Here is a 16683-nt window from a genome sequence, read left to right on the forward strand (position 1 = left end):
AATATATATTTACGAAGATCACGTGAAAAATATTCAATTTTTCAATCCTGATTAATCAATGTCAGATTATCCGATTAATCAACTAATAGTATCAATCTATTAAAATATTTAAAAAGAAAGGAAGCACTCGAGGGCACACGAATTATCAATCATCAACCTGATAACGCCGTTCGATTTTAATGATATAAAATATCTCTCCCGTTCGGCCGTCATTTCTGCCTGATCTGTTGCCTGTAATTTCCCTGAATCTTCGCGACACACACAGACGAGGCGTACAGTCGGTTGCCTTATAACCGACTCGTAAATCAATACAACATTTTCATCGAACGTGACTCGAGCGAGAGATATTGCCGGTACCGCGAAACTTTATCGAAAGCTCGTTGTAGGAGAAGAAGAAAAGCCAAAGAAATGCCTCTTCCTTGCCCTCACACTTCCCTTTCCCCTTTCTCCATCCGTCTTTCTCATTCGCACCCTCCGCATGGCAATACAAGAAACAACGGAGAGATCCAAGTCGCTGTAGAGAAATAAAATAAGCGAGGAAATCGGCTCCGTTATACGTCGAGTCTCGTCAAGCGGAAGGTAATACCGTTTGATAGGGAAATAATATTTTATTTCTCCGCCAATCTCCCCCGGCCTCGCTCCCGCGGCCCACCCCGTCGCGTCCATCCGCTTTACTCCGTACCAAAGATTACCGGAGCAGCGAGCTTTTATTTCCGACGGAACGATACCGCAACCGCAAACGGCATGTATACAGGATGGCAGTTGCAGGTGGATCTATTGGAAAAACGTTCTGTGACTCCAACGATAATTGCATTTCAAAATATTCTTTGGAAGACGAATTCAACAATTCATTGATGATATAGAAATTAATGCAGAGTTATTTTTAGTTATAAATAAATACTTCAGTAAAATCTTTTTATTAAAAAAATATCTCGAAATAGCACATTGGATTAATTTTTCTGCCTATTTTGTATCATGTGAAAATTCAACGATTATTCGATTCGCGCGTAATGTATCAATATACTTTGAGGTAACAATGATTTTACTGCCGCTGTAAAAATCTCACCCGTGTAGAGAAACCGCTCGACTACCCATCACGAATCGACAATGCCGGAACGTATATCGCCCAGTCACGGGGAGTTTAAGTTTACGACGTATCGTCATATCCGATGCACGTAGCGAGGATGTGCGCAGCGTAATCTCCGGGTGTTATCGAGGCATCGAGATTCTTCTTCCCCGACTTCCACCTTTCGTAGCCATATAAACTCGATTCGGATATGCATTAAAGTGCCAGTACTTATCTTTATCTGACAACCAATCGCGATGTTTGGAAAGCTCTTTCGAGAATCATTCTTTTAATTTCAAAAAATTGTTTTGATTATATCAAACACATATCGATATTATTGTTATCGTGTGCCCTTGACTGCGTATTTTCCATAATTGCACATTAACTCGATAGAAATAACACAGATATTGCTCAAACATAATTATATCTCTTTATCAATGCCGCGAGTAATATTGATGTGATACCAAACGTTGGTCATCGGCGCAATCAATGCGTCATTAACACGATGCAAGTCTTTGATCGCTGATCCGAGTCACATCATTGACAGGGGACAAACTATTACCTATAAACACGACCTTTTCACACATAAACGTTGTAGTATATCAAAAACAAGCATATAGTTGCAGTAGTATGATACGTGATCGTATGTTACGCGAAAGTTTGCGCGAAACGCAACACAGGATCACAGAGATAAAAAGGAAGAGTAAGGGAGAGTAAGAGAGAGAGAGAGAGAGAGAGAAATGCAACGTTAAACGCAGCCCTTTGACCCAACCGATATTAACTCGATACAAGGCTCTGGTCTACGGATCAAATCAGCAATTCGACGATCCGTAGTTTGTCCGACCCCTCAAACGCGAGGCATACGGATCATTTCCCGGATTGAATATTTGTCGTAATTACATTCGACGCAGAAAGAGAGAAACGGTGCGAGAAAAAAAAATACGAAAAAGGGAAAAGGATAAAAATTGCATCCTGATGCCTCGCGCACAGAGGACGATCGAGGTCGGTGTTAAAAGAGCAAGAGGGTAACCGGTGTGTACTGATCAGGTTTGCTCGTAGGTACCGGCACAGGGCAACCGGTTAACGGGGCGATACCATCGTTACCATCGCCGACGATGCCCAATTTTAACATGGCCGCTCAAACGCCGAACGGCCAGCCGGCAGGCTCCGATCCAGGTGTCTACACCAACGGAATACCGCAGACTTATGCGGGACGTGAGTATCAACTCAGGCGCAGCGTGCCGCCCCTGCGCAATGCCCGGCCAATCGACGACGGACTTTATTATTCCGCGGGGATGTAAATAACTTCGCGCAGGCCAAGTACAACGTCGAGTACGTCAGGCGGTACTCGTCGTACTTTTCCGTGCTTCGCTGAGGAAGCGCGCTACATTCGTTGGCGTTTATTTGCCAGGAAGCGAAATTACGATGATACGAGATTCATACGTGGAAGACCGATGTGCAGTTTTACGGACTTCTGTTAAACGCGAGATTTATATTTTTTAAGAGATGTAGAGCTACTTCCAGTAACGTGAACAAAATCGTATTTGCAATAAATAAATGAGTAAATGTTAATTTTAAGATCTCGTTTATATACAGATCCTCGACGTATTACGAAAGACTCCCCGATTGAATCTCGGTCTTTACAATTTTCAAAAATATAAGTACAATCCGAATGTTGGTCAAGTTAAATCATACAACGCTAACGAATCATTAAACTGTCGTATAAATTGTACCGTGCGAATAATAAATTTTACACAGAGGGTGATATATGATTATTCCTATAGTCAAGCTTCCATTAATCTTTGGCCTTTATCGCTCATTCGAATAGTCATTACTATACTCGAGTATAGTCGGCGGAAATATCGATTGGCCTACTGGGTATTGCGACAGGGGCCTCTAGGCTAGGCCCTCTCCCCGATAAGAGCTGAGCTTACTGAAGTGTAGATGCCCTCCATCTGTCCATTCCAGCGCAGGGGCTGCCCAACGGGGAGGCGGCACTTCAGCATGCCGCCGCGTATCCTGGAATGCAGGCTTATGCTGGAGTGGCCGGTAAGTGTTTCTCCAGCTTCAATTTTTATCTCTACGGCTTGTCAAGGTGCTGTCTACCCTATTCCCCGTGCAATGACTGTAGCGCGTTTCGCCCATCCAGCTCCATCCAAACGGACTCGCGGATATTATCGACGTAAAAATAGACGCAACGTCAGAGGCGCGGACATACTTATTCGTAGAATTTCTTTTATTCCGAATCGAATAAGTAATCTAAACGTGAATGATGAAAGTCAATTATATTTATATCATAGCATCGTTGTTATAACACGAACGAATCTAATTATAACGATAGCTCGCGTAACAATTTTCTTTTCCTCCTAAGCTTAAAGTTAATTCAGGAACGCGGATACTCTTTTTTAAAGTCGCTTTAAAGTCTCATAAACGTTTTGCATTATCGCTCAGTGAACAGAACGGATCATCGGTTCCAACACGCGACTAGATAACACTTTGCGTACTCATCTCACCCGGATGTTGCCTATCGCGATCTTGAGCGGGTCGAAAAAAGCGCGTGTTTTCGACGAAAAGAGAGGAGATTATCTGTACGTAAAAGGAAAAATGCATCAGAACGTTTACGTGCTTTTATTCGGGCGCCGTCGAAGCACTTACCTGCGAAAAATTCGATTTTGCTGATCGCGTTGCTGGTTGTTTGCATGCAACTATGGCCGCATGCGTATACACACCATACATACACGTCATACATGATCGTGTACGCGTCAACGTTTCGTTCTATAATGCTTCTGCTGTGGTGCTACAATGTACTTCGATGTCCTTCTAAATGTACTTCGTGTACATATTATATTGTAGTTTTACACGTTACACGTCCTCTCGTGCATGCATCCCCCTCACCAACAACAGCGGCGAAATATCCGCCATCGACCGTCGACGTTGCGCTGTAACGTCAAAGTGCAGCGCATCGGCGCAAATTATGATCCAATAATGCTCGGCAAAATGGATGATCTCGTTTCACGGATAATCAGCGTCTCGATGGACCTATACTTCTATTACATTCCAATCACCGTCCGTAATGAGAGTACGTTTAACGAATTCCGCGTTCGCGCAAATGCGTTAACGCGTGGTCTAACACCAGTCGAACGGACACGGCTGATCGATCGAATCTGTAAAAATAAAAAGAAAAAGTTGTAATCGGAAATGAAAAACGGACGCGCAAGAGATACTACTACTTATTCTTGCCCCGCGTCTCTGATTAATAATTCCCTCTCTCGCGCATCTCTCAACGCATTTTTACCGTATCAGCGGAAATTCAACAAATTCGAGTCATAACAAACGTAGCCGCGTATGCGCGCGCGAGAGTATACGCGGTTGTATTTACCGAGGATTCAAAAGCGGTATATTTTTTTTCTATGTATTTTCGGCCAGTGTACACACGCGCCATCGAGATCAGCGAGTGGAAAAAAAGCAATCCCGAATAACGGTGTTGTACCTCTATCTGAGCGTGACGCGGCCGACGCGACGTATGATGGCGTATTTATTTCATACGCCAAACGTTGATCCATCGCGCACCGAGGGGAAGGGGGAGGGGAGGGGGGGGGGTCGTTGGGTAACGTCAATCGGAATATATTAAAGCGATGTTTGCACGGAAATAATTAATTCCGGGGCGAAAATTTGCCTCTGCCGATCTGAGAGCGTGGCTCGCGCGCACACGCTCCGCCTATCCGTCACAAACAGGTATCAATCACGAGCGTTTTAAATATTTATCAAGCTATAATTAATAACGACGTACTTGCTTTCTGCCTCGTCACGTGTAGCGAACGAAATAATGCTGGTTCGCGCGTGCGTTTATAGCGAGATCCAAATTTACAGATTAACCAATTGTCATCAAACGTGCAGAGATCGCATCGCGAATTAAAATATATCGGGCACTTCTGTTTAATGCGAAATATTTTGCAGATACTCGTTTTGATCAGACGTAATATTGATATTTATTCATTCTACGCGGGCGTTTCCTTCCTCCAATAACAGATACAGTAAAATAGCATTACAACAAAATTTATCAAGTTTTCATATTAAATTTGTTACATTAGATTCTCATTATTTTATTATTATTTAAAATTGAATTATTACATTAATCTCTCTCACATACACGCATCGAGCGATTCTTAATACATATCGATGTCAATTATTAATCAAGAACATGTAATCAAATCTAGTTATATTAAAAAGCTCTATGTAATAATGCCATTTTTTATCGATTCATTGTAATGTGATATTAAGCAAATGCTATTACGATAATGTCTCTCCAATTTCTGAGCTTTATTCTGTACGAGTCGTATATCCTTTTCGCGAGATCTTCCGTTTTAACGTTTGTAGATTGGGATGCTTTTCTCTTAATTGTTTGAATATTTAGTTTCGCATAAATTGCAACGGGATATTCTGTATAGCTTTGTAGACGACTTTTGCTGCATCGTTGCGCTAAGACGGCGTTCCGTATCCCGTTTTAATGAGGCGCGTTGTTTCAAGCCGAATCGGCTTTGAAGAGATATCGAGTGTCGGCTAATGTCGCACCGGATGCAACGCTGCGTTTTTGCAGGCCGTGACGGTTCGTAGTACAAAAGTATCGTGTTGAAAGTCGCGCGAGAGAACGGTGAGAACGTTGAGAGACGAATACCCTTGTCGACGAAAACGCCTGTGATGAATGTCGCCTGGAATCGCTTGTACGAGACGACCGTTCATATCAACGAATCGCTCCTCCGCTCGCTTTTAAGCCGACGGGGTAAACACAGGCCGCACGAATAGAAGCGCGATTTCCATATTTCGCGTTAACGATGAGATTATGCGGAATATCCTAGAGATAATAATTCTCGAGGGAAAATTTTCAGAGATGAACCTCACACTCATTACTTTTCCATATTAGTTAAATACTCATTTCGATAAACGTAGACTTAAAATTGTTGAACAAATAAAGTTTATCTGAATTAAGTAAATGTTATTTTATGTATATATGTGTGCGTCCAGAGAGCTTAGTTCTCGAAAAGCTTGCCATTCCAAAGCAATCACAGAATCTGTCATTAATGTTGAGATTGTAATAAAACCTGCATATTTCGAATATTGCATCTCTTATGATTCGCAGAGAGAGAGAGAGAGAGAAATATTCTTGCGTTCTTCACATTTCATATTCTTCTAACATTGTGATACTCTGACCTTTCCCCCGTTTCGCAACGAGTCTTCGGCAAATCGCAAGAATGAATGGTCGCGTCCGGTTACGTATTCCGACGCTTCTGAAACGCACGGTCATAAATTACACCGTTGTAATCTGTCTAGCAATGGCAACGCAATTTCTGTTGAATCTGTTGACGTTTATTGGACTCTGTTCGGCTTTTATTACTGTCATCGTCCATTATGTATGCGCTATCGCTGCATTGAATTACGACGCCTACATTCGTTCGGTGGGTTGTTGCCGGTTTCGACCTGTCGCCGGCTCTTACTGTCGACGACGGCCGACTGCGGATCGCAATGCGGACTAGGGAAAGGAAAAAAAAAAGAGAGAGAGAGAGAAAGAGATTGAGAATGGAATATACAGAGATAGAGGCAGTGAGCACGCACAAATCTAGATGTGGACAGATCATGATGTACTTGTTATTTGTTATTGTCGCAGCTTACCCCGCCGTCTACGGCCAGTTTCCTCAGGCTATTCCTCAGCCGATGACCGCGGTGGCGCCCACGCAGAGGGAAGGTAAGTACAACACGCTCATCAACGTCTAACTGTTGACTGTAAACACGAACGACTGTAGACCCGAGATTTGTAGACCCACGTCCCGTACACATGTCCAGACACGAATTATCCCTCGTCGGCGCCCAACGAGGTGCAAGACGGAGTTTCGACTTCTCCCGCCGCCGCCCATCGCACAGCAGCTCTGTACCGTTAATTCCATACTTCGCAAATAAAGCGACATCACGCCGCAAGGCTCGATTATGCGAGCAGAAGCGATGAGCGGAAGGTATTCGCGAAAATCAATTCAGAGCGTGTTTCGCTTCGTTTCACCTTCCGTGTTCGTTCTTCCTGCTTTAATTTTTATATTGCAATGTGTCAGGCATTTATTTAAAAAAAATTCCAAAATATTCCGCGTTCAAATATCAGATGAATACCGGCAATCTATTTTTTTTTTTTTATCGAAAGAAGTTGATTGCTTTAGAAACAAACAAGTCAATTCGATAGTTTCGAGAATTTTAGTCTCCATAGTCGCACGAATTCGCAGAAAAATGCGATCTATTAGAAACCATTGGTTTGAATAAAAAAAAAAAAAAAAAAAAAAAACGTGGTCGGTCAAAGAGACAGCACGAGTCTCGCTTATTGTTAGTAGATGTATCAGGGAGAGCTAGTCATTTATTACGCTACATTTTGCGGAGAAATACAGAGAAGAAAGGAGCCAAAGAGAGAGAAAAAGTCGACCGGGAGAAGACCTGGGTTAGAAGAGGGCTGAGCGAGCCAACGCCTAATTGCAATTAACAACTCGCCATTATTAGAATATACGACGCCTTGCAATGAGATAATGCAAATAAAACGAAAGTTTTAATTACTTTGCCGCTACGCCCGCCGGCGATCCGTTGTTACATCGCAGGATAATGGAAAGTTTACCGCGACACGGCTACCCCGCCTCCGTTTTATCCGGCCTCAAACCCTCTGGCTCCTTTCCCTCCAACCGCTCCGTCCATCCGTCCGTTCTCTTCTCGCCCCCATATCTTTTCTTTCGCTTCCCTCATCCGTTCCCATTTTCGTTCCACCTGATCTTTTCGTCTCATCGATGCGTTCTGACGTTTTCCCATGCGCCGCGATTAAATCGTAAGCGGTACACACGATTCTTAAACACGAGAGATCTCTAATCGAATTTTCCAGTACATGGCGAGGAGCCTCGCGCATTGATTAACACGTCTCTCTGATCCTCGAATTACAATAATTATTAATAATTTTATTTTCTGGATGGATATATAAGCTTGACGAGATGAAATTTTCTGTCACATTAATTATAAGTGATCAGTCTCTTGTCAATGCATTTGTCAAAGAATAAATTCTACATTAAATTATTGCCAAAGAATTATATTGTATAATCGATAACTATATGTTTATGAATCGTAATTTTTGAATAATCTAATCTAAATGGCAAATCATATCTCATACAATTTTCTTTTCATATATATGTGTAAAGTACTCTGTCAGAAACACGAATAGTTTCCAAAGTTTCAACGAGATAGCAACGCTTATCATATTGCTGACTTCTCGGAAACTTCTCTGTGCTAGACACAAGTTTTATAAAAATAAAGAAAACGTGCAAAGAGACACTCTATCTTTTGAAAAGCTTCTCTACTAGCTTCGTAACTAAGTCGTTCCGAACAAAGGAAATTTGAGTATACTTCCATCTTAGCTTTGTCAGCCGAGAAGCGTTGTTCCTCAATTTCCTTGGTGTGTTATAAAAATTTTTGGTATATCTCACTTACAGGCACTTAACTAAGTCGTTCCGAACGAAGGAAACTTGCGTACATTGCGATCTTGTCTCTGTGTGCCGAGAAGCGTTGTTTCTTTTTGGAGAAACTTATGTTAGATGTCAAAGTCGTTAGGCGTGCCGCAATATCGGACGGAACCCAGGGGAGCCGAAGGGGAATCGACGTTATTGTCATCATTGCATGACAGTGGTATCGATCTATTATTGATTGTGTGCAAAGAGACACTCTATCTTTTGGAGAAACTTATGTTAGATGTCAAAGTCGTTAGGCGTGCCGCAATATCGGACGGAACCCAGGGGAGCCGAAGGGGAATCGACGTTATTGTCATCATTGCATGACAGTGGTATCGATCTATTATTGATTGTCGCTTCGCGAGTTTACCCTTACTCCGTGTTACTTTAAGCTCCTTGATCGTTGTTCTGGGTGTTCTACGTCTTACACGATGTTCTCGGTGTTCGTATATATATTTCTTCTCTCTAACCATGACTGTGCCACGATATATTATTTTTTAACGTTGTACGGATAGCTCTCTCCTACCTTCCTTTTTCTTTATTCTTTACGTCAACGTATCTCGGATGTTCGTCGTTTAATTCGGTGTTTCGCCGTTGCACTCGATGTCAGTGGCTGTTCTCGGTGTTGCGCTGTCGACCAATGTTGGTTGTTGCTTCGCTACGAGACGGTGATACGTGCATTGCGAGACTTCGCGAGATCGTCTGTACCAGAAATCCGACACGAATCCGTTTCGCGATCGGCAACACCGTCATTTGCGCAATTGAAGATATCATTATAAAACGTCATTTTATCGTGCAAGAAAAATAAATTCAATTTTGCCAAAAAAAATTTACAAAAACCCACAAAAAATTCCATAATAATTATTTTTTTTAGATCGCTCAAGAGATTATTTTTCTGCATACAAATTCCGCGTGCATATTTTCAGAAATAATTGTGCACGCATAGCAGTATAATATTTCAAATATATTTAAATTATTCATTATGTGTCACAAAAGCTTCTTTGAGGAAAATTTCATTATGCAAGAAAGACGATTGTATGAATTTAGGTATCTCAATTATGTGTGTGTTTCGCGTAATGTCCCGCTATTACTTTTCAATAGAAGTAGACGCGCAAGGTAGTCATTCCCATTAAATTCGCGTGCACGTACCGCGTGTGTGCCAATTAGAGAGGCGAAAACCAATTTCAGGATCAACGATCGCGCGCTCGACACGACGACGGGCTTTAATTTATGGCTCGTTCTTCGTGATTTCGTCGTCCACCGCAATTCCCCTTCGTGCTCTCCCTAGTCGGAACCGGAAACCCGTCGACACTCGTGCTAATTTGGGTTTCGCGTGACAGCCACGATCGAGTTATTACCGAGACGAAGTCGTTTCGCATAAGAGAGGGGGTGGAGTTTGTCACTCTTTGCGTAAACTGCAGGACAGGTTTGCGATTTCTCGAAACGCTAACAAGTACACAAGAAACATAATTTATAATTGACAAGAAAGTTAGTATTAAATCGGTAATTTACTTGGAAAATATTATTCTTTCTCATATCAAACTGGCCGCGAGCTACGAAGAACTTTCAAATCGCGAATCGTATCGCTTTGCAAATTTCGCTAGCATGAATGGCACGGTATATTTATCTCAAGAAAGTTTCATTCTTTCGGGTCTTAGAATTTTGTGACTGGAACTTTGTAAACGACTGTAATTCTCTGTTTTCGACAACTGCGATTTTAAACTTCTCCTCCCGGACAATCGACGAAGATCACCTTTGGATCGGATGAAAATATCTTTGTAAAACCGCCGTAAAATTTTGCGTCTGTGTGACATTGGTTCTTAAACTTGCCGGGATTCGCGATAATAATCTTATCAATTGATAAATGCATGTTCAACCAGCCATGTAAGATTATCGCTGAGCATCGACGTGCCGGAAGTCGTAATCGAGCTCACAAAATGAACAATTATATAATATCATGATTCGACTAGCATATTTCCCGGAGGAATCTTTCCGCGAAAGATCTTTTGGGGAGAGGTGAGTAAGTCGCGATGAGTAGCATCGTAAAAGTTGAGTGGCAACCATCTCATTACTTAAATGCGTCCGTTAGTCGAAGAGAAGCTCTGGGCAAGAGAGCAGAAGTTTCCACGGTCATAATCGCCGCTAATTGACGTCGGAGTTATAAAGTTCAGTGAAATTAGCTAAATCCTTATTTGGACTGCCGTTATTCGGGTAGTCTTCCCTCCCTTCGTTTCTCTACTCTGGGGATTTTCTCTTCTCTTAAATTAAACCTCGATGTCTTTGCCATTTTAACACCGGAAGTGGAAAGAAAGACTTACTTGAGCAGCCGTAGGATATCGTGATAATTGATTGATGTGCAAAAATCTAATTAAGAATAACATACATGGAAGTACAAAATGTAACGTAATTTTGAAGCTCAGATCTCGCTATAAGCTCTCAAGATTAATTCATATATCAATTAATGTTAATATTGTATCGCGACCTCGTTTAAATTTAATTAAATGATATAATTTGGTAAAGAAGAGAGACGAGTTTCTTCGCGCAGGGTGACGGCATATTTGGATCACTTAGAATGCTCATATAGAGGAGATAAAGCGACGGATTATCGTGTCTGGCGAAAATACGGGAGTATCGCACCATCGTAATCAGTGGCATCACTATCATCGTCACCACGTCCATATCCATTCACTCATCTCAGTATCCATTATTTCATCCATCGTCATTGTGTTGTAAATCCTAGTGTGTGTTGTATGTGTATATTTGAAAGTATAAATACTCAACGTTATTTGAATCGCGAGATTTCTATCAATAATCACGAGCATAATAATCCTCGTGACTTTTTCTAATCATTCGTTTTCAACTTTTGGTCATTTTCACATCATTTTCTGTCATTCACTCGCAGTATCTTAAACTTTTCGCTTGACTCATGTTCATGTCACTTCGCGTCATTTGCGTGAGACAAAATCATATTATATCATCATCATTTTCGCACTCGGACAGACGAGAGAGAAATCGTCAAGAGTCAACCGCAGATTCATCTTCATTCATCAAAAAAAGAAAAGACTCCAGATGAAAAAAAAAAAGTAATCAGAGAGAAAAGCAGCATCCGTTAGCGATCTCTCTGACGGGTTGAAGCTCTCGTATCGCGCGGAATCATTTATATTTACGAAGAACAGAACTCATCCAGAACTAACATTCTAACTTGAGTATTATACTTCAAGTTTAGATGTTTAGATGTGCTCTGATTTATATGGTAGGATGCTCTATCTCAGGACCCGAGGGCTGCAACCTGTTCATCTACCACCTGCCCCAGGAGTTTGGTGATGGCGAGCTCATGCAGATGTTCCTCCCCTTTGGCAACGTCATCTCCTCCAAAGTCTTCATCGACCGGGCGACCAACCAGAGTAAATGCTTCGGTAAGTGTGCGGCGGCACCGTGAACAAATTTCAGAGCTATGTCATACATCCGCCCGATGATCGATCCTTAACAGCCTCTACGCAAGATAGAACAGAAGGATGCCAACTGTTTGGTGAAACAATGATGTGTATAGTGGATACGCAAAATTTTAATATATCTCATCGTTTTTTATCGTATGATTTTAATTACGACGGAAATTACAGCAAATAATAATAATAAAATATATCTACACACTTATATATATATTTTTCTCGTAAAAATAATATAAAGCATTTTTACTTTATGCTGAAACATGCCTGTGTAAAAATATGATCACGACACAGCCTGTGCACGCGATATGTCTGTGATTATTATTATGACTTTCAATCAGTCACATATGCTACAGTGCTCTAAATGACTCTACACGTTTCCAATCAGTGGTGGATTAATCATGGAAATTTAATTCGTCCGTATTAACGGACAGACCAGGCAGACTGAATATGAATGCCGTTTCAATGGAACCAGAATCAAACCGCGCAGTTCTTTTCGGGGGACCGTACAGAGAGGACCGAAACAGAGAATGCGGATAAAAGCCGCTGGCGTTCCTTTGATTAATCGTATCCGACAGTATGAGGATACGGATAATTGGACGATTTCATTCGCGTCCATTCCTTGATCTACGTCCGCGTACGCCCACGCGAGCGAATTCATATATTCCGCCCGTGTATTTGTCTTTTTCTGTTTCAGAGCCTCGTCATTCATGTAAAAAGAAGATAGCATAGATTCGCAACAACGCGTCATTATGTCCGCATTTGATATTATTCATCCTTTTTTTATCCTGCCGTGCGTATAATTATGCCCGCGATGGAAAAATATGCAGAAGTTTTCATCATTTCGAAGCATTTTACCTACCGCGATCAATTCAGGGCTTTTTGACAGTTTCTGTCTCATTGAATAATTCGTTATATAATTATAATCAAGGCAATTGGGGGAAAATTTTCTCTTACGTGGGTTGTAAAATATATCGAGCGATGCGAAAACTCGGATACAGCTTGGCGACAAGCTCCTTCCGTGGAACGAAAGGTTAAAATAATCAGGGTGTCCCTCGATCCTGAAGTAAAAGTAATTTGCGGAGCAGAGTGAACCGTGGATGGACGGAAGACGAAGGGTCTGGTCAGGCGATTTAGACCGCCATGAAGGCGAAACTAAAATGAGATCGACGCTAATGGTCAAAATTGGCTTAAACCAAGAAACTCGTGACGATCTTTCGGGAACATTTCGGCCGAGGGGCTTCGTTATCGCGCACCTGCTTTTCCGATATAACTTGAGTAATATCCGCGAAAATTTTTTACTCTTCGCAGAAGATCTGGTTCATCTAAATTGTCGTCGCCAAATAATCAAATAGTCATAATAACAAATTATGTTTATATATATAAAGAGGATTTTTTAAACATATATATTATTTTAAGCATAGAAATATATTTCTTGAGATGGATAACAGGATGTAATTGCGACGAAATAAGGTTGAAACAAATATTTTTACATCCCATTTATTATACGCAATTTATTAAACTGTTACCATCAATTAGTTAACATATTTATGTCAATTTTATAATTGCTACTATAGACAAACATTTAGCAACTCTCTTTTTTTTACAACTGTATACATACATTAACAAATAAAGATTGTAACTTTTGTATAATGTCGAATAAAGATTTTGTTAAAGAATAGAAAAAACCTATAATATACTGCAGGATTCAATGTTCGGTATTTTCAGGTTTCGTGTCGTTCGATAATCCAGCGAGCGCGCAAACAGCAATCCAGGCGATGAACGGCTTCCAAATAGGGATGAAACGATTAAAAGTCCAGTTAAAGAGGCCCAAGGACGCCAGCCGGCCATACTAACCCACGTCCTAGCCTAGAAAATCTGGACGGGTCGCGCCCTACGTTATAACTTACAGAGTAAGTTTTTTCAGATTCTTTTTTTAATTACAATATTATCAATTTTAAAATAACGTCGATGTTATATTATTGTTTATAATTTTCCTCAAACAATAACACTATCAATTAATAAACGTGATAAATTACAATTTACTACATGCAAATTCAAATAAATTACATGATATTGTCACTCTGAATTACAGATGTCGTACGAGAACGTGAACTCGATGGATGCTCGACGATCAGGAGTGATGAGTTTGAATCACCGTTACAACGCTCTCCACCGTAACAACTTAGTATACTAGCTAGTTAATTCATTAGAGGGTAAAAGATTTAGAGGTCAGTAAGACAACAACGGCTTCAACGACGTTGAAGTTCGCGCGACGGCGGCGAAGAAGAGGCTGAAGCGAAAGCGATGAAGGATGTTCTGCGCTGAACCCAGTCCGAGAGAGAGGTGAAGACGAGAAGAGGAGGACGAGGCACGCTGAGATAACATTTCCTGGATGCTCGGATAACCGGAACGCTTCGTCGTTAGACAACATTGGCTTTCCCCTTTCTCCCTTTCACCAGTTCCCATTTCGAATCTGCATGTTTCTTTTGGGTCCTCCGCGAGTTTAGCCTCTGTCTCCTACTGCCAGGTGAGAGATTACGTTCGAGCTCGAGGGCGCGATTGCGAATAAGCGTGCAGCGGAACATTTCGAGGATCCGATCATCCTCCCGGAGAGACGTGCCGGAAACACCGGAAGTCCAGGCCGAGCTTGTCGTCCCGATATGACGACGCACCGTATTACACTTAAACGCACGACGTCGCGTAGAGACGATCAAAATCGACGACATCAAAACCGACAATAGCTATCGCGAAATATCCCGTCGAAAAATGCCTGTAGGACTCTCGTCGTGTTCGTTGCCAGTTCGACGATGCGATCGTACGCGTCGTGTGTGCGTTTGCCAAAAAGAAAAATCAGAACCGTATACCCGGTCCGATCGATCCTCAATAAGGACTCGATCGTACCGGATCTAACCGCGTACGTCAGCTAAATGGAACAGCTCAGCGATCACCAGCACGAGAGCCTAATAAATCTTTTGTACCGCACGAAGCGAACGATGTAGCCATCGCGATGAAGATCCCGCGCGGCGTCATCCTTGACGGCGGGACAGATAATAATCCCCGCGTGAGACTGACGAAAGTAAAATAAAACGCAGGCTCGTCCCGAACGCGCGGACGAGATCGATATCTCTCTCCCAAAAAGACACATGTCAATCATATGCTATACAGGGTGCTCGTCTGACGAAACGCGTTTGAACACTTTGAAAAAAAAAGAAAAAGACAAAAAAAAATATGAAAAAAAGCAGAGAATCAAGCGGCGAACATGGGCTCAGCGCCGGTCCGACATCCCCGCCGGATATCGGTTCTCCTTAACATTTAAGATTTATTAACATGTATGGCGCGCTATAGATTTTATATACTGCAGGTAGAGAGAGAAAGAGAGAGAGAGAGAGAGAGAGAGAAAGAGAGAGATAGAGAGAGAATGGAAGAGGAGTTCGCGCATGCCGTGCCGCGTCATATCGAGGAAGAGATGAGTCTCGCCTTCGAAATCGCGCGCGTTCGCACGGCGTTCTCGTCCTTCCTGACTAATAGCACTTATTACTACTATGGTTACGGTGATTATCATTATAATTATCGCTAAGTAAGTGACGCGCGAGTTTCCGGCCGAAAGTATAATCTATACCGTTATGGTTCGTGCGCGCGAACATCGAGAGAGAAGTCGCGTGCGGGCGCGATCGCGATCGATTTCGCGATTCGGTCCGATCTACAGGATCGATGATCGACGGATTGATCTTGCCCGAACGGTAAGCATCGCCCGAGAAATGTCAGGCAGGCTGTGATTGTCCAGACGATGACGATGTTGCCAACGACGGTCCTCTTTAAGTTTCGACGTTGTTCTTACAGCATAATATAATTGTATAATGATGCTAATTCTTCTGTTATTGTGTGGAAGTAGGAGAAAATGGGGGGTGGGCGGGGGGAAGAAATAGAGATAAAAAAACGAAAAAACCAAAGAGAGCAAACAATATAATATAGTTATATTGCGTAAAATGCAATATCTGTCCTAAAAACGCTTATCATCTCTGCGATACTAGAAGAGAAATAAACTAGAAGAATATCTTTTTTTTTTTTTTTTCGTTCGACTCTATAAGTATAAAAAATTGAGTTAGGAACGGATCGCAAGCTGATTTACTGTGCAATGATTTTAATAATTGGATTTACGTTTCATTCTCTCGATATTGTGGCCGGGACTTGTAATGGCGATGCCAAGAATGTCGAACATATTTTTGCGGAAGGAAAGGACCGCTGCCGATTGGCAGGTTCGGTACGCCTATCGATCAATCGTGCGTGTTCATATGGAATTCCTGTGACTGAAATAGACAAAACTTTTTTTGAACATTTCGCGTGCGATGCCCGGTCGGATACGCAGAGAGTCTCGGGCGATTTGTACGCGAGGGAAACGTACGCACATACACACACACGTACGTAACGCGTGTACGTGCGTATATACGTATCGAGATTGAAAGGAAGTAGAAACTTAGTAAATTATTCTAGTTTTAGCTAAATCAACGTCTAATAAATTATTACGCGGAGACACACATACGGAGGGGAACGGGAAGAGGGCGGGTTTAGTGAGACGCGAAATTGCTTGACGCGTCGCGCTGCCACGGCTACTTTACGTTTATATATTGCATTATACACAAACACATATATA

At 42.0% G+C, this 16683-nt stretch overlaps 1 protein-coding gene across 1 annotated transcript in view; it reads left to right on the forward strand.

The window, feature by feature from the left end:
- The window catches only part of LOC115234611 (CUGBP Elav-like family member 4), a 714297-nt gene extending 698356 nt beyond the window's left edge, over window positions 1-15941 (forward strand). The window contains exons 9-11 of the mRNA XM_029805808.1: window positions 11841-11999; window positions 13758-13942; window positions 14125-15941. Of these exons, the coding sequence (XP_029661668.1) occupies window positions 11841-11999; window positions 13758-13885 (287 nt within the window). The 3' untranslated portion in view covers window positions 13886-13942; window positions 14125-15941. The remainder of the gene's footprint in view (window positions 1-11840; window positions 12000-13757; window positions 13943-14124) is intronic.
- The last annotated feature ends 742 nt before the right edge of the window (window positions 15942-16683 follow it).

Source organism: Formica exsecta, unplaced genomic scaffold, assembly GCF_003651465.1.
Source record: "Formica exsecta isolate Colony F162 unplaced genomic scaffold, ASM365146v1 scaffold201, whole genome shotgun sequence".
Lineage (NCBI taxonomy): Eukaryota > Metazoa > Arthropoda > Insecta > Hymenoptera > Formicidae > Formica > Formica exsecta.